Below are 23,825 nucleotides of genomic sequence, written 5' to 3' on the forward strand. Positions count from 1 at the left end.
TGTGGGGAAGCATAACTCTCTATTTAGGAAAACAGTTTGTGGACCACTTAATGGAGTTTGGGGAGGAAGGAAGAGCGTACAGAATTGAATAGAATATAAAGGAGAACTTTCTTAAACATTCAAAGGAACCAACCTGTGAAGTAGTAAGCTTTAGCCACTGACAAAGGCCAAGGCTGTTCATCAGGAATGTCCTTGAGGGATTCAAGAATTAGAAAGGAAGTTGAATTAAGTCGACTTTAACTTCTCATCCAAGTCTAACACACTGATTCAGGGCAGGTCTTCAAAGCAAGATAGAGTTTATGGCCCGGTGGCTCCCTGCCCAGGAAGAAGGACACTCTGTTGCTCTGTGATACGTTAGGAGGGAGAATTTCCTGCATGTGGTTCACTTACAGTCAGCTGTTACCCCGCCATTCTGTTTTGGAATATCAATGTCAAGCTTCCCCTTTTGGAAAGGGAGCAGTAGGGAATGAGAAGGGGGTGGGGTGAACGGTTTTTGTATTACCCTTTCACTCGGTTCCAAGCATTCCTAATCTATTAGTCAATTTGAGTTTATAACTAAATTTGAAGGTTCAGGTTTCCCTTCCAGAGATGGGGCGGGGCACTGAAACAGCTGCTAGGACTAGGGTAAGGCTAATAGTTGGGAGACGCCAAGCCACAATCTATCTGCTTTTAAACTGGGGAGCGGGGAGTGATTAGAGCGAGAGGGCGTTATCCCACCCCCAACAGTACAGCTGAACCGACATCTGGATCACCTCCCTGGGTGAGGAGGTGAATATGGGAACAGGTGCGCCTCACTCTTACCTCATTTCTAAGCAGCGATTATTTTGCTGCGTTCGGTATGTCCGGAGCCAACTGATCAAGTCCAGACAAAGAACACACCGGGAGAGAAGGAGGGGATGGGGTCGCGAGAGAGAAGCCCGAGTCATGTACAGTGTACATTGCAGATGACGTCACTGATCATTGCCTGCGAGAGATTTGGCCCTCCTCTTCCCGGAGCTGGAGGCTAGCACGTCTGTGCAGGAAGCCCGAGTGGGGTTGCCTGGGGGCTGTGAATGGGTGGGAGGAGGCGTGCCCCTGCTGGGGAGACTTGTGGAGATGTGAAAGGGAAACCTGGAGACAGCCGGCGAGCAGCGAAATCGCGGGGGCTGAGGTGTTCGCGCAGCTCCGAGCTCCGCCCCCGCGCCAGGCAGCCGCGATCGGCCCTGGGAGGGGCACGCCTGTTTGGGGGTGGGGAGTGTTGCACGAGGGGGTGGGTCCGTGGTGGCAGTGAGGGTGGAGAGCCGCCTGCGCATGTCAAGGCTGACAGCACACACGGTCTAGGGGGCCTTGGAGAAGGGCAGCTGGTCACCTGCTGCCCAGGGTCGGGGCCCTTGCACGGTCTCGTGGGCGAGCTCCCGGGAAGGGGTCCATCCCCCTCCCCTGCCGCCCCGCCTCCGAGATCGCCGGCCAAACGGAAGGTTCCGCCTTCTTCTTTCTAGCCCCTTCGGATCTCCCCGGGGAGCCTCGGCGGGTGTGGACGGTACCGAGGTGGAACGAATTTTGTAGCTCAGACGGCAACTCCTTGTTGGTTTCGGGTGTATGGGCACGCCCAGTTGGAGAAGCCTCCAGGGCGGATGAAGCCGGCGCTCCTGGGTCTGGGTGGATCCTAGTTGGAGCGTAACTGTTCGTAAGGAGGTGAGAGGTGGATTAACATGGATCCCTTCGACAGCCCAACCGCCTAGAGCCTGCCGGCTGCTCGGTTCCGAGCCAAGCTTTCCGCGACGCGCAAACACAGGAGACTGGAAGTTCCGGGGTGGGCGGGGGAGGCACTGTCCGTGGTGCTGATCCGGATCCCAGCAACGGGCTCTGGGGAGAGCGCGCCGAGCTGCAGATCCGCTCCCTCGAACTGCGGCGGTCCGCTAGGGTGGCTTGGAGCTGAAACCTCCGCTTGGCTCCAAAACCCCGCAGAGCCTCCTCGGTCACCGGAGCTTGGCCCTTATTTCAGTCAGAAAGTCGCTTCCTTGGGCCAGTTCGTCCCAGAGGGTTTCCTCGAAAGTCTCTGAGAGGGAGCGGTTGTTGACCCAGGGAATCTCTGTTTAGCCCCGGAAGCCACCCGCTGAAAAAAAAGATGCCTGCCTTCAACAGATTGTTTCCCCTGGCTTCCCTTCTGCTCATCTTGTGGGGTAAGTACCAGCATCCTGCCATGCGAGATGCAGATAACAGTAATAATGTTAACAATAATAACACATTGATATCGTTGGTGACAACAAGAAGCCCTGGTTGGCTTTCCTCTGTACATGTCTGCCAGACATGGGATCCAGAGGGATTCCATGAGAGCTAGGATTTTGAGATTGGCAAAAGGCCTCCCTATTCCTCTGCTTCTTTATTCCCGAACCTCACTTGGTGGTTTCCCCACCCTTCTTCCCATTTCCTGCTAATTACAAAGTATTTTCCCCCCTTTCCTATTGCTGAAAGAGAGTGCTATCACGTTCATTATATAAAAAAAAAAATCTTGGTTGTATTTGCATTTCATTTCTCAATGAGTTCTTCAAATTAATTTTTATACATTAAAAAATCTGGATGTGTGCATTTGGGGAGTGAAAATACTTTAGTTGTTGATCCTACTGTTTAATTTTAATAAGTAAAACAGGCTTCAGCCATTTGCAGTAATATATTAGATGAATAGGCACCTGGGAATTGCATCTTTTTTCTTTTTCATGAACATGGGGAACTAAGGTGCTTTGGTGTTTGGGGAGCTGGGTTTTTTTTGCCTTCAAGGATAAATAGGTTCTTGTTTATCTATTGTGAAGCAGTGAGGTGACCTTCTCTCTCCAAATAAGGGAGTCCTATACTTGCAACAGTAAAGCTGAGCAGAGTGGTGTTAGAAATGGGCTTGAAGTGGGGTGCCTGCATGTGTATGGAAGAAGTTAATGAGTCTACATGATAATGTCTGCATGTGCAACTGAGAGAATGCTTTACTGTATTGATGTATATACCTCAGCGTCTGAATGTGTGTGCTAGTTTGTGTTGGAGTTTGTTAGCATGGCATCTGAATGGATTGATGAGGATGTAGTAGTCTGTGTGTGTGTGTGTGTGCATGTAGTTGTGTGTAGTTGTGTAGTTATGGGCATTCAGTCTTGCCAGCTTAGATCCTCAGGTCAAATATACGTGCTCTCCTGTTGATATATTGCTTGCCATCATCTTAGCTACCTTCCTCCATGCTAAAAATCAATAAGCAGGATAATTAGATGTGAGCAAGCCCACTTACCTTACTGAAACTAGGTATGTGGGATTATGCTCTATGATTGGCATGGAACTCATTCTGCCGGTGCAGTGGCAGATATGCTGATGGGAATTGCCTCTTTACCTTATTATCTCTTTATTAAGCCTCCAGGACTAACTCTGGCTGCCAGTGTTATCTATTTTGCATGTGACCAGAAGCAGAGCCAAGCTTCCTGTTGAACAAAATGCCTGATGAGACAGGCTGGGAAGGACAAAGAAGGAGAGTAATGCCAGCCCCAAGGGCAGACTCACCGCCATCCATTCCCAGTAGAGTAGACCAGATCTGAACATGAAGCAGACATAATAGGTTGCCAGTGATCTCACCTGTCTTGAAGACTAAAGGCTGAGATTTCCTCAGGGGAGGTGAAGACTAGGGACATGAGGCTTAGGAGAGATTCTTTGGGCTGTGTAAGAAAGAACACGAGTAAAGCAATGACAGGTAAGGTTGTAGAGGAGCTTGGGATGATATTCTACAAAGCCTTTCTTCCCAAACCCTAATTTAAGTTTCTAATGTCTTTGCCTGAATTCTAGTGGAGGGGAGAGTATGCTGTAGTCTAGGATGTTTTGACTAGGACTTACAAAGCCTGGATCAGAGTCTTAGCTCTGCCACTAGCTTTTCGTGTCATAACCTGAGAATATTTGGTTCCTCATATACGTGTATTTGGAAATACATAAGTCTGAAAGTTAGGACAGATATCTAACATCCTAGCTAACATTTTAGCTGCACAGTTGAATGGTAGGGAAATGATTTACAGAATATTGCTAAAATGACAGAGTACCCATCTTCCTCTCCACCCCTCAATTCTCCTGCAAAAAAGAAAAAAAAAACCTTTGGAAGAAGTATGTGTTACACCTATCCTTGTCCATCCTCAGCTTCTGAGCATGGTTCTCACCAAGTTGAGAAGCTACAAAAGGGAAAGAGGCACCTCACACCAGTCAGAATGGCCATCATCAAAAAATCTACAAACAATACGTGTTGGAGAGAATATGGAGAAAAGAGAACCCTCTTGCACTGTTGGTGGGAATGTAAATTGATACAGCCACTATGGAGAACAGTGTGTGTGTGTTAGTTGCTCAGTTGTGCCTGACTCTCTGCAACCCCATGGACTGTAGCCCGCCAGGGTGCTCTGTCCATGGGATTTTCCAGGCAAGAATACTGGAGTGGGTTGCCATTTCCTTCTCCAAGAACAGTATGGAGATTCCTTTAAAAACTAGGAATAAAACTACCATATGATCCAGCAATCCCTCTAGTGGGCATATACCCTGGAAAACCATTCTTGAAAATGATGCATGTACCCCACTGTTCATAGCGGTGCTGTTTACAATAGCTAGGACATGGAAGCAACCTAGATGTACATCGACAGATGAATGGATACAGGAGATATGGTACATATATACAATGGAATATTACTCAGCCATAAAAAGAACACATTTGAGTCAGTTCCAGTGAAGTGGAAGAACCTTGAACCTTGAACAGAGTGAAGTTAAGTCAGAAAGAGAAAAACAAATATTATAGATTAATGCATATATATGGAATCTAGAAAAATGGTATTGATGAACCTATTTGCAGGGAAGGAATGGAGACTCAGATATAAAGAATGGACTTGTGGACACAGTAGGGGAAGGAGAAGGTGAGACTAATGGAGAAAATAGCATCAACATATATACAGTACCATGTTTAAAATAGATAGCTGGTGAGAAGTTACTATGTAGTACAGGGAGCCTAGTCTGGCAGTCTGTAGTGACCTGGAATAATGGGATGGGGGAAGGGAATGAGGCTAGGGAGGGAGGGCATGTATGTATAATTATGGCTGATTTGCATTGTTGTTCGGCAGGAACCAAAACAACATTGTAAAGCAATTTCCCCCCAATTAAAAATAAATTTAAAAAAACATTAATTTAAGAAAGGCACACACACCTAAAAAGAGAAAGAGATAGTTCAGGAAACCTTGCCATTAAATGTTAGAGAGAAGGCCTCACTTCACAGATGCAATCTCATTTTATTTGCATGCAATTCCAGTATTGGAAAACACTTAGCTTAGATGCATTCACCCTTCCCAAACTGATTTGTCACATGATGCAAATGTGAATGGAATTTTCCCCTTCTTTTATGTTCTGCATGAATTGAGCAAAATTCCACATTTCCTTCATTAAAGTAAATAATAGTAATAATAATAAATCCACACTTTCCTAGTGCTTTACAGTTTACAAAGCAGTTTTCAAATGAAGATTTGGTCCCCATAGCAATCCAGTGGTGTTAGTCAGGGAAAGTAGTGTTGTTTCGTTTAGAGATAAGAAAATAACTGCAGGGAAGGAGAAAGGACTTGTAGAGAACTCTTATCTCGTGAGTTTGGTCTTCTGGTGCTTGTTGTAGCTCTTATGGTCACACCTGCTGCTATCTATACAGGATTGCAAGGTGGGCATCTGTCCTCTCATTTCTCTTTGGAGCCACCCTTCCACTCCTCTCCCAAGCCTAGGGCCTTACTCATCACCTCCTGGTATCTTCTCAGCTCTTCCTCTCCAGGTCTAGTCTCCCAGAGTAGAGTCTGTTGTGCTGGGGAATGTTCTCCTCTTTTCCCCCAGCAACCTATTTTCATCCTATTCTCTCAAGGCTTTGCTAAGTGACTGGCTAGATCTGATAGACCAAGTCATTTCAGGGTGTTCATATCTACAAATAACATCATTTATTACCACTTTCTGGAAAGTTTTACTTTCTAATCAAAGGCTTTGTTTTCTTAGTACAAAGGAAAGCATTGTAGAGCAAAGTCAAGAGGGGCAATATAACCAAATAAAGAAGAGAAAGATTAGAGGAGTTGGTTACATACACATTACTATCCACTGCTTAATATAGCTGCTGCTAAGTTACTTCAGTTGTGTCCGACTCTGTGCGATCCCATAGATGGCAGCCCACCAGGCTCCCCCGTTCCTGGGATTCTCCAGGCAAGAACACTGGAGTGGGTTGCCATTTCCTTCTCCAATGGGTGAAAGTGAAAAGTCAAAGTGAAGTCTTTCAGTCGTGTCCGACTCTTAGTGACCCCATAGACTGCAGCCTACCAGGCTCCTCCATCCATTGGATTTTCCAGGCAAGGGTACTGGAGTGGGGTGCCATTGCCTTCTCCAATATAGATAGATTATTAATATAGATAGATTAATGCTATTCCTTAGTTAAATATAATCATAGCCAATCTACTCTTCCTTCTCATGTTTCCACATAATTACTATGGAAACAGAAGAGAGGACCAAATGTCAAGTAATTTGGCCAAGATTATTCCAGGAGTTTCTTATTTACAGTCAGCAGGGTGGGTTGAATGTCTACCATATGTATAGTCTTTTCTAGAAATCTAGAGGATTTCATGGAAAGAGAGGCAGTGATATACTGGAGACTCACAGGGTGGAGAAATATACTTTGCCTCTGGATGGAAGGAGTTGTTCAGTCACTAAGTTGTGTCTAACTCTTTGCGACCACATAAACTACAGCACACCAGACTTCCTTGTCCTTCACTGTCTCCCAGAGTTTGCTCAAACTCATGTCCATTGAGTTGATGATGCCATCCAACCATCTTATCCTCTGTTACCCCCTTCTCCTCTTGCTCTCAAACTTTCCTAGCATTAGGGTCTTTTCCAAGAAGCAAGTCTTGTTGCAAAGGGCAAGCGAATAAGGATGAGTGGATTTTGTGGCCATTTTTCAATGTCTTTTCTGGGACCTCATGAATTTAATTGACTTCATGAGCAGAGTTCTTTCTTAGGACTTCAGACTGGACTTTGGCAAAGAGAAGGTGGTCAGTGGGGCTTACTCTCTGATGATTGGATTACTCAGGGACATCTCAGAACAAAGAGGGGCTGCTATGCCCTGCTGACCATCCTGACTACATATATTTTGCCTTCCCCCCTTTTACTATAAATGAACCAACTGTGTTTATAGTTAAGTCCAACTCATCCACTTGTTCCCTGGAGGACATCACCTCACACCTATTCAAGGATGTCAGTCCAGCAAACTGCATTTTCAAGCCCAGCAGCTCTATTGCTGTCCTCATCCAAGCAGAACCATTGAACCATCTCTCAGCCTGACCCCTGTACCAGCCTTTTAAGTGTTCTGTTTGCTTCCACCCTGTCCTTCCTCACCTCTTCAGTTTATTCTCAACAGAGCAGTCAGATCGTGTCGTGCCGTCCTTCCACTCAGAACCCTCCAGCACTCACATGTCATTCAAAGCAGAAGCCAAAGTTCGAGTCATAGTCTACAAGGGCAGCCCTGATCCAGTCCTGGTTTATTTCTTCTCCCTTGTCTCCTTTTATGCTCACTTGGTTCCCTGTACTTTATTTATTTATTTTTTCTTCTGTACTTTATTATTTAAAAAAAAATATCCTGGGACTTCCCTGGTGGTATGGTGGATAGGAATCCGCCTGCCCCCAATGCGGGTAATACAAGTTTGATACCTGGTCTGGGAGGACCCCATGTGCCTCAGAGCAACTAGGCCCATGCACACAACTACTGATCTCTCATGCAGCAACTACTGAAGCCCGCGCACCTGGAGCCTGTGCTCCGCAAGAAGAGAAACCACCTCAACGAGAAGCCCAAGCACCACAACAAAGAGCAGGCCCTGCTCCCACAACTAGAGAAAGTCCACACGCAGCAACGAAGACCCAGCACAGCCCCCCAGAACCTTATTTTTGGCTGCATCTGGTCTTAGTTGCAGCACAAACCCGAGGCACATGGGATCTTAGTCCCCAGACCAGGGATTGAATCTGTATTCCTGGCACTGGAAAGCAGATTCTTAATCACTGGCCCCCAGGGAAGTTCCTGTTCTCTGTCGTTTATTCTGCTCCTTGCTTTTGCCAACACACTCCCATCCTCGGACTCAGAGTTGCATTCTCTGCACAGTGTCACGCAGATATTCATAGAGCTTGCTCCCTGCTTTCTTTCCTTCGGTGCCTGCTCCTTGTCATCTTCCCAGTGAGGCGCTAATGATCCTTTGTACAGAACACGTTTGTAGAAATTGTCCCATAGAGTTTTCATGGCAAATTTATTAGATATTGTTTCCAGCATTTTGTTGATGAATAAACTGAGCCTCAGAGAGATTAAACCGTCCATCAAACTGGGAATTCCTTAGCAGTCTAGTGGTTAGGACTTGGTGCTTTCTGGAGGGACCTGTGGTCCATCTCTGGTCGGGAAACTAAGATCCCACAGGTCACTCGGTGCAGCCGGAAAAGCAAAAACACAAACAAAACAAGTCTATCAAACCCTAGCCTTCAGTTGCCCAATGCATCTCCCTCCTGCCTCTATAAGTCTAATTGTACTTTACTTGGAACATTTTCCTATTTTGCTCTGAAGTCATCTTCATTGAACTAACTCATCTTTACCACCTCATTAAATATACATGTGCCTCAAGACTCCCTGCTACATGGGGTTTTCAATGCATATTCCCTACACCTCTATCCACTCAAAAACTTTTGCATAGACTAGGCTTTCTTTAAAACAAAACAAAGCAAAACAAAACAGACCTATGCTCAAGATTTCAAATTCAGTACATTCTGAAAATGTTTCTGATCAGTTCTCTCTGGATAAGGACCCTTCCCCGCACCCCCCCCTCCCCGCCCCTGTTAAAGAGATGACCCATATGCAGAAACATGTGAAATGAATTTGAAATGGCATGAATTTGAGCAAACTCCAGGAGATAGTGAAGGACAGGGTAGCCTGGAGTGCTGCAATCCATGGGGTTGCAGTCAGACACGACTGAGTGACTGAACAACAATAGATATGCAAAAGCAGGAGAGCCTCTTGCAGGCTGCCCAATAAATGCAGTCCCAGCTTGCTAAGAGTTTTAAAACTAAACCAATGAAATTTATTTTATCTCAAAATGTTAAACTTTATCATAGTGCCTCTAGTTTTTAAACTCTATGTCTAAAAATTAAATTTGTTCCCTTATAAGTCAGATATTTCATTTTCACTCTTAATTAATTGGTCAGTCTCATTTTAAGCTCTGAATGAAGCTTTCCTCTGCTTTTAGAAAGAACTGTTTGCCTATAGAAGAACAGACTGACCATTCACAGTGGACCAATTTTTTAAATGACAGTGTATATTATTTCATTCTCAGGGGCTCTGTTTTTATCATTAATGAGGAGGAAGCCTCAGGAGGGGTCAAAAGTTCTAATATAAAAATCCTTGATGCTCATCTCACTTTTGAACCTTCTGTATAAGATGTAAACTGTCTTACCAAAGAGTCTTTTGCATTCATTAACAGCTTTAGCACCAGAAAAAAAAATATGTTTTTAATTGAGCAGAACTTACTTTCATGTAACTTTTGGACTGGTCAGAATCTATTTTCTCTTCCATAGAAATCTATTTTCTCGTCCTTCAAATATTTGATGACAGATGTGTCAGTGTCCAAGCTAAGCACCCCCGGCCACCTCACTTTGTTCTTACCAGACTGCCCAAGACCCTCACCATCTTGCCTTCCTCTGCACATGCAAACTTCCTTTTGTACACTGTGACACCCCGAACTGATCCTCATAGTCCAGATTTGTTCTGAGCAGCACAGAGGAACTGTTCTTCCTTTGTTCTGCAGTTACATCTGTTAACACAGCCCACATTTGCATTTGCTTTGTTGGCAGCCACATCCCACTTTTGATTCATTCTGAATTTTCAGTCTGATGGACTTACCATCTTTAATGGGCCAAAGTTTCTAGGGGGCAGGAACTATAGGTCCAGACCTCCGGGTGGTATGCAAGGCACCCTCCAATCTGAACCCCCTGCAGTGTTTTTCACTTCTACCACTCTGCATTTATTTTTCTGTTTTGTTTTGTATGTTTTTTGATATAGAAATAACTTACATTTTAAAATTCTCTCCCTTTAAGAAATTTGAACATGTTTGTTACTACTCTCTTCTAAATTTTTGGATGTCTTTTCTCATGTGATTCTTTTATATATTTTTGTGTGTGGTGTGAGATTTTATTGTTTCCTTTTTCATTGGAGTATAATTGCTTCACAATGTTGTGTTAGTTTCCCCCTCCCGATTTTTAGCCGTGTCTCTTCTTCTGCATGAAGCATCGCCCCAGTCCCACGGTCAGCTCACCGTTCTCCTCCTTGCCACTCTACTCTCCACCACGCCTCAGAATTACCTACATTTCCCATAAAACACAGATACGCTTACATCTCTCCATGGCTTTGAAACATATGACCCCCTCCTATTGTGCAGTGCATACAGAGGTCCCCACAACATGGGTCCGATCTCCCTTTCTGGCCTCAAGTCTCACCATCCCTGTCTTCCTCTCTCCCCAGCTCAGCCAAGAATAACTGCCCCTCACCTGGGAACAGAGCACATTGCTCGTATGTCAGTCACTAGTCTGGTTTCATGACACTTTCCAGGAGTATGCATTCCCTGCTAGACTGTAAATGCCTTTGGGGTGTGGTGAGGGTTTTGTGCAACTTTGTATCTCAGCGTCAGGCCTGTCGTAGGGTAGATCTCAGCGGACGCTGGTTCAGTGAAGGGGTTCGTGCCATCAATGGGTGGATGCAGGGGTACCCTGTTCGCACCTACATGCTGAGTCTTTGAGGGCAGGGCCAGATATGTGCTGCCCTCGTCCCCACTGTTTCCGGTGAGCCTCTCGGTCAATGCCAGCTCATCCCTGCCGGTCGGGAGAGTGGGAACTTGGGGAGCTACTTACATGTGCATGCTGTTTTCCAGTGTGTCTCATGATTCTTCCTTCTTGTGTCTCCTCCCTCCCTCCTTGCTCTCCCTCCCCCTGCCCAACACTTCCTGTCCCTCCCTGTCTCCTGGCCTCTCTCCAGCCGGCGTCTGCTTCCCCGTGTGTGTGGAAGTGCCCTCGGAGACCGAGGCGGTTCAGGGCAACCCCATGAAGCTGCGCTGCATCTCCTGCATGAAGAGGGAGGAGGTGGAGGCCACCACGGTGGTGGAATGGTTCTACAGGCCCGAGGGCGGTAAAGATTTCCTTGTATGTCTGACTGCTGACTCTGGCCTTTCCTTTGCTGGCCTTTGCCGTTTTGTGCCTGGCTCCCGACAGTCTAGGGGAACGACGATCTGACAAACACTGGCTCTTTCTTTCCAAAGAGAGACAGCTCCTCTGCAGATAACTGACAGCCTTAGTGTAGCCCAGCCTCTGGGAAAGGGAGGGAGCCTGGCCAGTTCGGAGCACTCCTGGTTATAAACAGAATAAGGGGGGGAAAGACATAAATAGTATTTAGAGCCCACTGTGCGTCAGTCATCCCACTAGACAGGTGTTTTCATTTAATCTCTGCACCATCCTATTGGATGGACTAAATGAGTGGAAAAACTAAAGGACTTCCCTGGTGGTCTGGTGGTTAATCCACCTGCCAATCCCTGGTCTGGGAAAACCCCACATGCTGCAGGGCAGCTCAGCCCGTGCACCACATCTCCTGAAGCCCTCGAGCCCTAGAGCCTGTGCTCTACAACAAGAGAAGCCACTGTAGTGAGAAGCCGTCCTACGCAGAGAAGAGAAGGCCCCACGTGCTGCAACTAGAAAAGGCCCCTGTGCAGCAACGAAGACCCAACACAGCCAGAAATAATAAATTTATTCTAAAAATTAAAGTAACGCTGTTATTAAATGGAATGACATAGGTTTAACTCATTTCAGTTTCACCATCTCTTCATCTCACCCCTGAAGTAAGAATGTCAGGGGTGATCAAGGCTGATGGTCAACTGGTACACATACACCAGGGGGTGAAGTGTTTGAGTCATCCCGTAGTGGTCACTTGTGCTAAACCCCCCTCGTGGCTTCACCACCATCCTTCCCACAAGGAACCTCTGGCCTCCTTGTGATCTGGGAACTGGGGGATCAGCCATGACCAATGTTAGTCTGACTGGTCGGTGCCAGTGCCAAAATGGTGGTTATATAATCTGAGTACCAACTTGGGGATGACAGTTATTCACACTTTCATTCTCTCTAGGGCCAGGCTGCGTGGGATTGATTCTTGACTCCACAAATTACTAACTTGTGTCCTTGGGCAAATTGCTTAACCTCTCTGTGCCTCACTTCCCTCATCTCTCAAATGGGGATATAAACTACAGCTCCTTCATAGACTTGTTACCAGGACTCTTGAGCTGTAATTTTTATTTCATTTTTGGCTGTACTGTGTGGCATGTGGTATCTTAATTCCTTGAAAGTGAAAGTTGTTCAGTCGTTTCCAACTCTTTGCAACTCCATGGACTATACAGTCCATTGAATTCTCCAGGCTAAATTACTGGAGTGGGTAGCTTTTCCCTTCTCCAGGGAATCTTCCCAACCCAGGGATTGAACCCAGGTCTCCTGCATTGCAGGCAGATTCTTTATCAGCTGAGCTGCAAGGGAAGCCCCTTAATTCCCTGACCAGAGGTCAAAAATCATTCCCCGTGCAGTGAAAGCGCTGAGTCTTAACTACTGGACCACCAAGGAAGTTCCATGAGCTACAATTTTCAACACGTTTAGAATAGTTCTGATATAGGAAATACTGTATAAGTGTTTGATTGAGAACACACACAAACACACATACACATGTGCACATATGTTCTTTGGGATCCTATGTACTGTAGCCCGACAGACTCCTCTATCCATGGGATTCTCCGGGCGAGAATACTGGAGTGGGCTGCTATTTCCTCCTCCAGAGGATCTTTCCAATCCAGGGATTGAACCCCCGTCTCATGTGTCCCCTGCATTGGCTGGTGGATTCTTTACTGCTGAGCCACCTGGAAAGTCCAATACACATGCACACATACACACAAATGGGGCAACTAATCAAAGAAGTTTAGTTAGTAAAGAGAGCTTAGATATGAAACAGGTGGTCTGAGAGCAGATACAAAGCCCTTTTTGCTGTACTGTACTCATCTTCTTACTGTACTCATCTTCCTGGAGGCAAGTTTTTTCTCCACAAAGACCTAATGGAGACGACATTAGGATGAAATTGAATTTTATTTGCTTTTGTCTCTAGCTCTCCTAAAGCTGGGCTCATTTCTAATTCTAGGCTGGACATGTCATTCTGAAGTGGCTTTGCTACAATCAGGTGCCAGGCCTGGGACTGTAGCCTTCTCAGTGCCCAGCTCAGGGCTGACCTTGACCAAGGCTAATGTCCAGGAGCAAGTGTTACAGGAGCCTGAAAATCTTAATCAGTGGAGAGGTCCCCATGAACCTCAGGCCTGGTTATATGCCAGCCACCTGCTCTGCTTCCAGGCCTGCCCAAAGGTAAAAAGATGGCTCAGATGGAAGAAAAGAAGCTTTAAATAATTGTGCTGGAAATACAGAGTAATGGTAATAGAAATTTTTGTGAGGATGAAAACATTTCATATTCGTGCTGTCCAACTCAGTAGCCACCAGGTACAGGTGGCCCTGAACATTTGACACGGGGCTAGTGCAACTGAAAAAACAGAATTTTACATTTTATTTAATTCCTAGTAATTTGAATTTTAATGTAAGTAGCCACGTGTGGCCAGTAGAGATTAGATGAAATGCACAGCTGTAGAGGGGAAAAAAATAAATATGTTAGAAGGTGGAAGTGTTGGAGAAAAGAAACAGAGATCAGATCTAACTCCACCCAGACTGGAAGAGCTGATGCGTGCATGTCACTGGCAGCTCTCTGCTCATCTGGGCCACTCGAGCAGCCTGGGTCCCCTTCTTGTGGCCTGGCCGTGACTGCCCATGTCCCCCCAATGGGGATCAACTGAGAGTCACATTTGCAGGCTGGAGCTCTCAGCTCCTTCGTGACAAGTGAAGCTGCCTCTCTGCCTCCATCTCTCTCTGGTGGCCCCAGGGCACATCTTTCTCTCTTGTTCTTTTTCCTGTATCCTTCCAGCCCTTCCTTTCTCTCAGTCTCCTGTATCCGTCACTCATCTTCCTCCGTTCTCTTTCTTTCCACCCCCTTTCCTGCCTACCCCTTCTTTCCACGTCCATGTGCCCTGACCGCCCCCCACCCTGTGTGCCTTTGCCCGCCCTGCCTTTGCTCTCTTCCCCGCTCCCCTCTGAGCCTCCACCCCGCTCCCACATTTTGGGAGCTCCTGGTAACATCATCCCCTTTCCCCTGTCCATGCACTATCTAGTCCTCTTCTCTGCCCTGACCTCACCTCTCCCCGTCTTCTCTCATGGCTCTCCTCCACTGCTTCTCCACATACAGATCTACGAGTATCGGAATGGTCACCAGGAGGTGGAGAGCCCCTTCCAGGGGCGCCTGCAGTGGAACGGGAGCAAAGACTTGCAGGACGTGTCCATCACTGTGCTCAACGTCACCCTGAACGACTCCGGCCTCTACACCTGCAATGTGTCCCGGGAGTTTGAGTTCGAGGCACATCGCCCCTTCGTGAAGACCACCCGGCTGATCCCCCTCCGTGTTACCGAGGAGGGTAAGGCTAGGGCACAGGCTCTCTCAGGGAGGGAAGACAGTGGGTCTCCACACAAATGAGCCCCTTGAAGAATGCAAACCTCCATGTATTTGGAGTGGTGAGATCTGAGGTTGCCACCATTGGCATGTCTTCCTGGAGTGGCCAGCTTCCGGCAAGCTGCCCGAGAGCTTGCCTCTTTCTGTGTGTCTTTCCTCAAAGCAGAAAGGCTTGGAGATGATAATGCAGGAGTCTTTACCTGCTCTGTGGACTTGCACCCTCAGAGAAAAAGGACAGCCTCCGTGAAGCCTGAAACTGCCAAGTCAGCTCCATCTTCTCTGGCCTGTGTTGAATCCCTGATTCCATGGGCTCAGAGAAATCTCCTGAGGCTCCCTAGAGGTCATCTACCCTCCTATCTGTGATCCATACGAACCTCTAAACAGGTGGTGCTCAAACTTCAGCCAGCCTCAGATTTCCCTGCAAGACTTCCTAAACCCAACCTTTCTGATTCCATACACAGAGCCTGAGAATTTACGTGACTAACAAATTGTCAGGCGATACTGATGCTGCCGGGGACCACACTTTGAGAAGCAGTGCTCCAAACCAAAGTCTGACAGTCTTTGTCATCTGTCTCCTTCCACAGTAATCATATGAGCAACCCCTTCTCCATGTGTGGTGTTTTCACTTCATGTTCAGCTGGGAGAAAGGGAAAGGTGTTTAGCTTTCTAGTCTTTGCATTTTTTTCAGATTTCCCCCAGGTAGTATCTTGTTAGGCTGGGAAGTCCTTTCATCATTCTAACTCAAATGTTTGTTGTGATTGAGACTGGAATCGTGAAGGTGAACTTAGAACTGTTCTTGCTCTGCTTTTAATAGACCCGTGTTTGGGGCACCATGGCTCCTCGCCCCTTGCAAATTTTCCTTCAGGTGTCAGAAGAGTGGTAAATGCATTTCCCTCTGTGTTTTGTCACCCAGGCAAAAGGATGATGCCATTGTACCTAGCTTTTCCTGGACCATCTATTTCCAGCATGTTCTCAGCACTTTGGCTGCCCCCAAGATGCAGGACTGTGAACAGACAAAAGCTGTGAGGCAGGAGGGGTAGGAGAGGTCACATTAAAGCCAGGCTCTTCCTAGAAAAGGATGCCAGGAATCCTGACTTCTAGGCCACAAGCGTATCATGTTATGGTGATAAAATTCAGGAAGCAAAAGAGAGTGAACTGCAAGAGTGAGCGATGTCATGATTTAGCCATGATTTAGGCTAGAGCAAAGTGGAAAGTAGGTCAATCCTGGTGGTGCACAGAGATGCTCAGGGCACTTGGCTCAGACTTGATGAACCACTTGCTGTCTGCAAGCCCATCTCTTCTGTGTGCGTGGAAGGACTTGGGCTGAGACCTCCCTAAGGGACCCTCATCTGTTTACACACCTGTGCTCCCTGGGGGAAGGGAGCCTGGCGCCCTCTGCTGTTCACCATCGGGACTGTCGGCTGGTGGCTGCCAGATGCTTGGAAGCTGTCTCTGCCTCTACCTCCTGTTCTCAAAGGTTTCGCCTACAGAGTGGTGCAGCCAGTGGAAAGTGTGGTGAGGTGGAGCCAGTCCGCCTGCCGGGCACCAGAGCCAGGCTTGGGTAGGAAGAGAAGCAGAGTAAGTTTGTTATCAGAGCCACCCAGCCCCTTGGGCTCTCTTAGGGCTGGAAGGAAGCTTGGCTTTCTTTCAATCCAAGGCTTCTAGCCAAAGAACAAGCATCGAAATCCCCCAGGGGGCTTTCCTTCGGTGTAGACAGCTCGGCACCACTGCTGCATGTGAGTGTGAGTTCAGCTGGCATCTGTGAGTTGGCATATGTGAGTTGGAATGACTACCCCGGTGATTGGAGGGTGCAGCTGTGGTCCCCCATGTTGTGGCGGGGGACAGAGCTCTGAAGAGGAAGGCTTTTGTACATGAAGGACCTTAGCGCCAGAAGCAGGACTGCAGTCCAGGTCTTTGCCTCCATTTGCTCTCTCTCCACTGTGTCTTTCCACCCCGAGCACCATCCCATTCTCTGCCACTTCTGCTTTCTTCCCCACCCGCTGTGGTCCCTTGGCAGCCCCCTCCACCCCTCCCCCAGATATTCGCTGCTCTCATGCTTACCCCGCTCCACCATGATACACCCCCATGTCTGCTCCACCCCGGTGGCCCCAGACCCTCTCCCTTCTCTCTGCTCAAGCTGGACTGACCCTCATCTCCCAGCTCTAAGATAGAAATTTTTCTCTTCACCTAAAGGCTAATGAAGCTACTAAGGACAGCTTCCTACAGTACAACTGCTGGCTATTGCATTTTTAAAAAATTATGTATTTTTCACACAGACTCAGAGGCTGCACAAAATGTGGGACCTTAGTTTCCCGACCAGGATCCAAACCTGTGTCCCCTGCATTGGCAGGCAGATTCTTCACCACCGGACCACCAGGGAAGTCCCTGATTTCTGCACTTAAACACAGACAGGGGACTTCCCTGGTGGTCCGGTGGTGAAGAATCTGCCTGCCAATGCAGGGGACACAGGTTCCATCCTTGGACTGGGAAGGTTCCACATGCCAAGGAGCAACTAGGCCTGTGCACCAACAACTACCGAGCCCACGCTCTAGAACGCTCGAGTCACAACTACTGAGTCCGAGTGCTTCAGCTCCTGAAGCCTGTGCACCCTAGAACCCATGCTGTGCAAGAGAAACCACCACAAGAAGCCTATGCACTGCAACTGAAGAGTAGTGAAGAGTAGCTCTCAGTTCAGTTCAGTCGCTCAGTCGTGTCCAACTCTCTGCGACCCCATGGACTGGAGCACGCCAGGCCTCCCTGTCCATCACCAATTCCTGGAGCCTGGAGCTCAAACTCATGTCCATCGAGTCAGTGATGCCATCCAACCATCTCATCCTCTGTTGTCCCCTTCTCCCATCTTCAATCTTTCCCAGCATCAGGGTCTTTTCCAGTGAGTCAGTTCTTTGCATCAGGTGGCCAAACTATTGGAGCTTCAGTTTCAGTATCAGTCCTTCCAATGGATATTCAGGACTGATTTCCTTTAGGATGGACTGGTTGGATCTCCTTGCAGTCCAAGGGACTCTCAAGAGTCTTCTCCAATACCAGAGTTCAAAACATCAATTCTTCAGTGCTCAGCTTTCTTTATAGTCCAACTCTCACATCCATACATGACTACTGGAAAAACCATAGCTTTGACTAGATGGACCTTTGTTGGCAAAGTAATGTCCCTGCTTGTGTTTTCTAGGTTGGTCATAACTTTTCTTCCAAGCGTCTTTTAATTTCATGGCTGCAGTTACCATCTGCAGTGATTTTGGAACTCCCCCCCCCCAAAAAAATTCTCTGTTTCCACTGTTTCCCCATCTATTTGCCATGAAATGATGGGACCAGATGCCATGATCTTAGTTTTCTGAATGTTGAATTTTAAACCAACTTTTTCACTATCCTGTTTTACTTTCATCAAGAGTAGCCCTGGCTTACCACAATTAGAGAAAGTCCATTCGCAGCAAGGAAGACTCAGCGCAGCCGAGAGAGAGAGAGAGAGATTGGGTGCTGTAAGTTGAGCACATTGCAAATCAGGCTGCAGCCAGCCCATGAGAGGACATTTGATGTGTATGGCATTCTCCTGTGCCTCCAGCTCCAGTTAGAAAACCTGGGCGCTCCTATAACACTTGGACGGCTTCTCTGAGCTGAAGGTCATGGCTGTGGCTGTGCTGTGTTTTTAACGTGCAAGGCCTTGGGGATGACTTGGGTCCTATGAATAACCGAGGACTGTGAATCTAATTTGCTGCCAGGAGCTAGCAAAGGGAGATCTGAGTTCAGCCTTCCTTCCCACTAGGAAGGAATATATATCAGGACATCTGGTGTGTATCATGTTTTATTTATTTTTTAATTAAAAATTTTTTTTTGGCTGTGGCTCACAATTGTGGAATCTTAGTTCCCTGATCAGGAATTGAATGCCAGGCTATGGCATTGAAAAGGCTGAGTCTTAACTGGACCATCAGGGAACCCCCGATCATGTTTTAATTGTCATTTTTGTTGGTTAGGAAACATGGAAGATCAGTATTTATTTATATTCTTTCATTCAACAGATACTTATTAAATAATTAAAGTATTCCAGGATTAGACAACAGGCTGATAATTCAGAAATAAATATATTCTTAATAAGCACACAGTCAGTACAGAAGAGCGATAAATACATCACAAAACAACCTGGGAAGTGTTGTAATGGATGGAAAAGTGCCTGGAGAAGGACATGAGTGATAATTCTGCACGAGAAGTTGAGGAAGGCTTCACAGAGGTGGTGGCTTCTATGGAGCCTAGAAGAATCTTTGGGAGATTGAAAAACAGGGGACGATGTTGGCACAGAGTTAGCAGTGGGGTGTGAGATACAATCTAGGAAGAGGGGAGAGGAAGAAGAAATGTTCACAGATTCCAGAAGACCACAGTGTGTATGAGTAGAGAGGTTTTTCTGGTCAAGAGAATGGAAATGAGGCAAGGAAGTCTTCATGGTGAGTGGCCTTGAGCACCCTTTGAGCATTAATCGAGTCAGATCTCTGTCCTGAGGGAGATGTGGAAAGCTGAACAGTTTTCAATAGGGATACAGCGGTATCAGATCTGTGTTCTGAGGTCTTCCCTGGTGGTCCAGTGGCTAAGACTACACACTTCCAATGCAGGGGGCCCAGGGTCTGATCCCTAGTCAGGGAACAAGATCCCACATGCTGCAATGAAGACTGAAGGGCTTACATGTTGCAACTAAGACCCAGCACAGCCATGTAAATAAATAAACATAAAATAATAATAATAATAATCTGTGTTCTGGAAGTAGAACTCTGAGGACAGCCGGGTTAATACACAGAATTCTCCAATCCTCATTTCTGTTTGGGTTTGAGATGACCTGAAAGGAAGCTGAGCTGGGGGTGTCCTTGTTTCTAATCCAGACTTGCAGAGAGTATGGCCAGGAGACTGAGGGGGTTGACGGCACTGGCCTTGTCCCCGTTTTCTGATGCCCTGTGTCTCAGGATAAGACACTCTGCCACCCCAAGTTCAGAGGACAGAGTCTGTAGACCTAGGACATGTGCCTCACGCCTGTGCAGACTTTCACATCACCCAAGATATTATTTAAAAAATTTTCTTTGTTTACTTATTTTTGGCTGTGCTGGGTCTTCATTGCTGTGGGCTTTTCTCTAGTTGTGGTGAGCTGGGGCTGCTCTCTAGTTGCAGTGCACAGGCTTCTCTTTGCAGTGGCTTTTCTTGTTGCGGAGCACAGGCTTTAGGGTACGTGGGCTTCAGTAGTTGTGGCACATGGGCTCAGTAGTTGCAGCTCCCAGGCTCTAGAGCACAGGCTCAATACTTGTGGAACACGGGTTTAGTTGGTCCGAGGCACGTGGGATCTTCCTGGACCAGGGATTGAACTCGTGTCTCCTGCATTGGCAGATGTATTCTTTACCACTGAGTCACTAGGGAAACCCTTCCATCTTACAGATATTTTTAAATACATTAGACGATGTATGGTGTGAATGCTTATCCTTACTTTACAAATTGAGAAGCTGAGTCTTAAATCAGGGAAATGACTATTCACACACCAAGAAGGAGGAAAATGGGGACTCAGCTGTGTGGTGTATCTCATCCAGTTCCAGGATTCCTTCCACTGCTCTGCGACTTCTTCCCCAGCCCATCCTTCTTCTCTCTCATCTCTCCCTCCAGAGCATCTGAAGAAAGTTAGTGAGAAAGCTGACAGACACAGGAGCTGGAGGATATTAAACCTCTTTGATAACTTCTCAAGTTCCTTTAGACCATTGCTTATTTAAGACGCACCTAAAAATAGCCCTCACACATCTCGAAACTCAGTGACAGTTCTGGGTTTGTTGGACTGCGTATTCTGAGTCTCATTCTCCCCCTTGCAGCTGGAGAGGACTTCACCTCTGTGGTCTCAGAAATCATGATGTACATCCTCCTGGTCTTCCTCACTCTGTGGCTGCTCATTGAGATGATATATTGCTACAGGAAGGTCTCAAAGGCCGAAGAGGCGGCCCAAGAAAATGCGTAAGTCCAAAGATGCCAAAATAGGGATAGCCTGAACCTTCAGAGTGCTTGCTGTCACGGGTGAGGTGGTGAGCGATTTACACAGTCCTCCACTTTCCCTCACAACAACTTTTAAGGTAGGCAGCATGCATATACCCATTTTACAGATGTGAAAGTTGAGCCTGAGACCGTTTGCCCCAGACCATTATAAGAAGCAAAGTTTGACTTCATGCCTTTCACTCTTAGCCACCAGGTAAAGTCCATCAGCTGCCACCACAATCCCATAAAACTGCATTTTTATGACCATTTTCTAGATGCTGAAGCAGCTCACAGAGCTTAAGTGGTTTGCTGAGGCTACACCTCAGCTTGAGGTGGAGAGGAGAGGCTGGAATTTGAACCGAAGCCTGTCTAATGTCCATGCTCTTCCCATCACATTCAGCTGTTTGCTGTAAACCACAGAGCTCATCATGCTACCTGGGCACTGCCCTTTATTAGCTAAGGAGCTCCAAACATGTTCTTCCCCCTGGAGCTTGACAGCGACCGAATATCCAGAGAAGGGCTCTACCGCTTCAGTGTTCAGAGGGTGCCCTGGCCATTTTCACCAAGGCTCCAGTATATGGAACAAATGATGGGATCTGAGGGGCCATGTCGGCCTGTTATTTGGAGAGAGGAAAGAGGGAAAATAAACCTCACAGATGTACATAGCTGAGATGATAATCAAAACTCTAGGCTACTGTCACCTGGAAATGCTTGATAAGATAAAGTACCATTTTTCATGATATCTATCATCTCGGGAAAGTAAAAAATTACAACTGACCAAGATATAAAGATGGAAAGAAATGATATGCTGGGGAGGTTGTCATTCCTGGTGACCTAGGCGATCAGATTTTAGTGCTTGAGCATAGTTAAGTGGCCAAACCTGGACAGGAAGTCCCACACGTGGGCAGGAAGTGGCCACCCTTGGACAGGAGCTGCCCACAGTTGGGCTGGCACAAGAAACAGTTGGAACTGAGGTCACCAGAAGAGCTAGGATCCTCAGAGGGCTACAACTCGTGCAAAGTACTGATCACAAAATAATCAGTGCACCAGCCCAGGAAAAGCCAAGGAAACATATCTACTTGGCCTGACTCCAAGTACAATCATAAAAGATTCTTGAGAATTGACAACCACGAGCCTGCTCTCACAGTGTTTGGGATTTAAATTTATACTGCCCACATGAGCCAGGAGCCTCTAAGCTGAGAAAGTCAATAAAAAAATTAGTCCCCAGACAGTGATAACTGTGTAAAAACAAATGAAAAACCATCCTGAAGGGACTCACTTTCAGTTGAGGCTTAATAGTGCTCTTCAGATAAAGCACTGCTGAATCTGATTCTACAGTCTGACCCAAAACGAAAAGACACAGCAGGAAGCGATTCAGTCTGAGCAAGACAAATAACAAACAGCAGGATTAAATCCCAGGAACTTTAGACACAAGAAGGATCTGGTAAAACACAGAAAATAAGTTTGTTTGAACGAATTAAAACAAAAAGAGGACGAACCAAAGCGTAAGATTAGAATCAGTTGCTAAGAAAAAGGAACAATCAGTTCTCTCCCAGATTAATCTGCAAATGCAGTAAAATTCCAATCACAATACCCATTGGATTGTTCAAGGAACTTGATAAGCTGATCTTAAAAGTCATACAGAGGCCCAAAGGCTAAAACTAGTTTTTAAGCCAGAGGATGGCCAGGTAGTAAATGTTTTAGGCTTTGCAGCCTACTGAGGGTCTCTCCACCTACTGTTCTTTCATTTTGTCTGTGTACAATCCTTTAAACAAGTAACAACCATTATTAGCTCATGGGCTATAGTTTGCCTGATTCAAAGAGAAAGTTTTGGGGAAGGATAGGACTCTTCTTATCATATACAAAGGTTACTTACAGAGTTGAACTGACATAGACATACAACACGGACAAACAGAAAAGGCAGAGGGCCCCCAAAAGGTTAATGCCTATATAATAATAATAAAACCCCATTGGAACTTCCTTGGTGCTCCAGTGACTAAGACTCCAGGCTCCCAATGCTGGGGGGCCTGGTTTCTATCCTAGTCAGGGACCTAGATCCTACATACCACAACTAAGACCTGGTGCAGCCAAATAAATAAATTAAATAAATAAAGAAAATAAATAAATAAATATTTTTAAAAAACTGAAGGAAGAATGAACTGTCCAGTAAATGGTATGACAATTCTTTATCCATATAGAAAATAAAACAGACTAAACAAAAATAAGTTGTGAGAGGATTTTAAGACAAGATAAAATGTAAAACTATAAAATTCTATTAGGGAATGTAAGTGCATGCATGCTATGTTGCTTCAGTTATGTCTGGCTCTTTGCGACCCCACGGACCATAGCCTGCCAGGCTCCTCTGTCTGGGATTTTCCAGGCAAGTGCAGTGGGTTGCCAAGCCCTCCTCCAGGGGTCTTCCCCACCCAAGGATCAAACTTACATCTCTTATGTCTCCTGCATTGGCAGGTGGGTTCTTCACCACTAATGCCATCTGGGAAGCCCATAGGGGATATAAGAAAGTATCTTTATTACCTTAGAAGGTAGAATTTCTTAAAATACAAAAAACACAAATCAGAGAGGGGAAAAATGATCATTTTTATTATACTATAAGTAAAGACAATCAACAGACTGGGGGAAGATATTTTCAGAACATGAAACCATCAAGAAAAAAGATAAACATCTCAGAAGCAAACCTGGTAAGCAAATGAACCATCATATCATGGAAGTACACACCCACATTGCTTATAAACTTATGAAAAAGATGCTCAACATCACCAGTAGTCAGGAAAATGAAAACATCTATAAATACAGTTTCCCATCCATCAGTTTGGCTGGTTTAATCTAACAGTACCAAGTCTTGAGAACAGTGTGGGTAAATGAGAGGACTCGTGCATTGCTTGTGGAAGGCAAAAAACAAAACTCTTGATTCTACTCTGCTGAAAGGGCCATTCTTCTTTTCTCTTGGGTAACACGGCCAGAAGGAGATGCAGAGACCTCCTGTTCTAGAGGCATCCTTGTTCCTAGGCCCTCGCTCCTTCCCTTTTCCTGTGTTTCCACCTCTGAATACAAAATGCACTGATTTTCTTCCCTGTCTGTCCTCCAATAGGTCTGACTACCTGGCCATCCCCTCGGAGAACAAAGAGAACTCTGCAGTCCCTGTGGAGGAATAGAAGGGGTCAACTTG

General features: G+C 46.3%; 1 protein-coding gene across 1 annotated transcript; it reads left to right on the forward strand.

Moving 5' to 3' along the window:
• The first annotated feature begins 2,107 nt into the window (after window positions 1-2,107).
• SCN3B (sodium voltage-gated channel beta subunit 3) lies at window positions 2,108-23,811 on the forward strand. The gene is made up of 5 exons (XM_065945415.1): window positions 2,108-2,162; window positions 11,048-11,211; window positions 14,378-14,603; window positions 20,482-20,620; window positions 23,748-23,811. Exons 1-5 carry the CDS (start codon window positions 2,108-2,110, stop codon window positions 23,809-23,811), a joined length of 648 nt encoding a protein of 215 aa, XP_065801487.1.
• The last annotated feature ends 14 nt before the right edge of the window (window positions 23,812-23,825 follow it).

Source organism: Muntiacus reevesi, chromosome 9 (assembly GCF_963930625.1).
Source record: "Muntiacus reevesi chromosome 9, mMunRee1.1, whole genome shotgun sequence".
Taxonomy (NCBI): domain Eukaryota; kingdom Metazoa; phylum Chordata; class Mammalia; order Artiodactyla; family Cervidae; genus Muntiacus; species Muntiacus reevesi.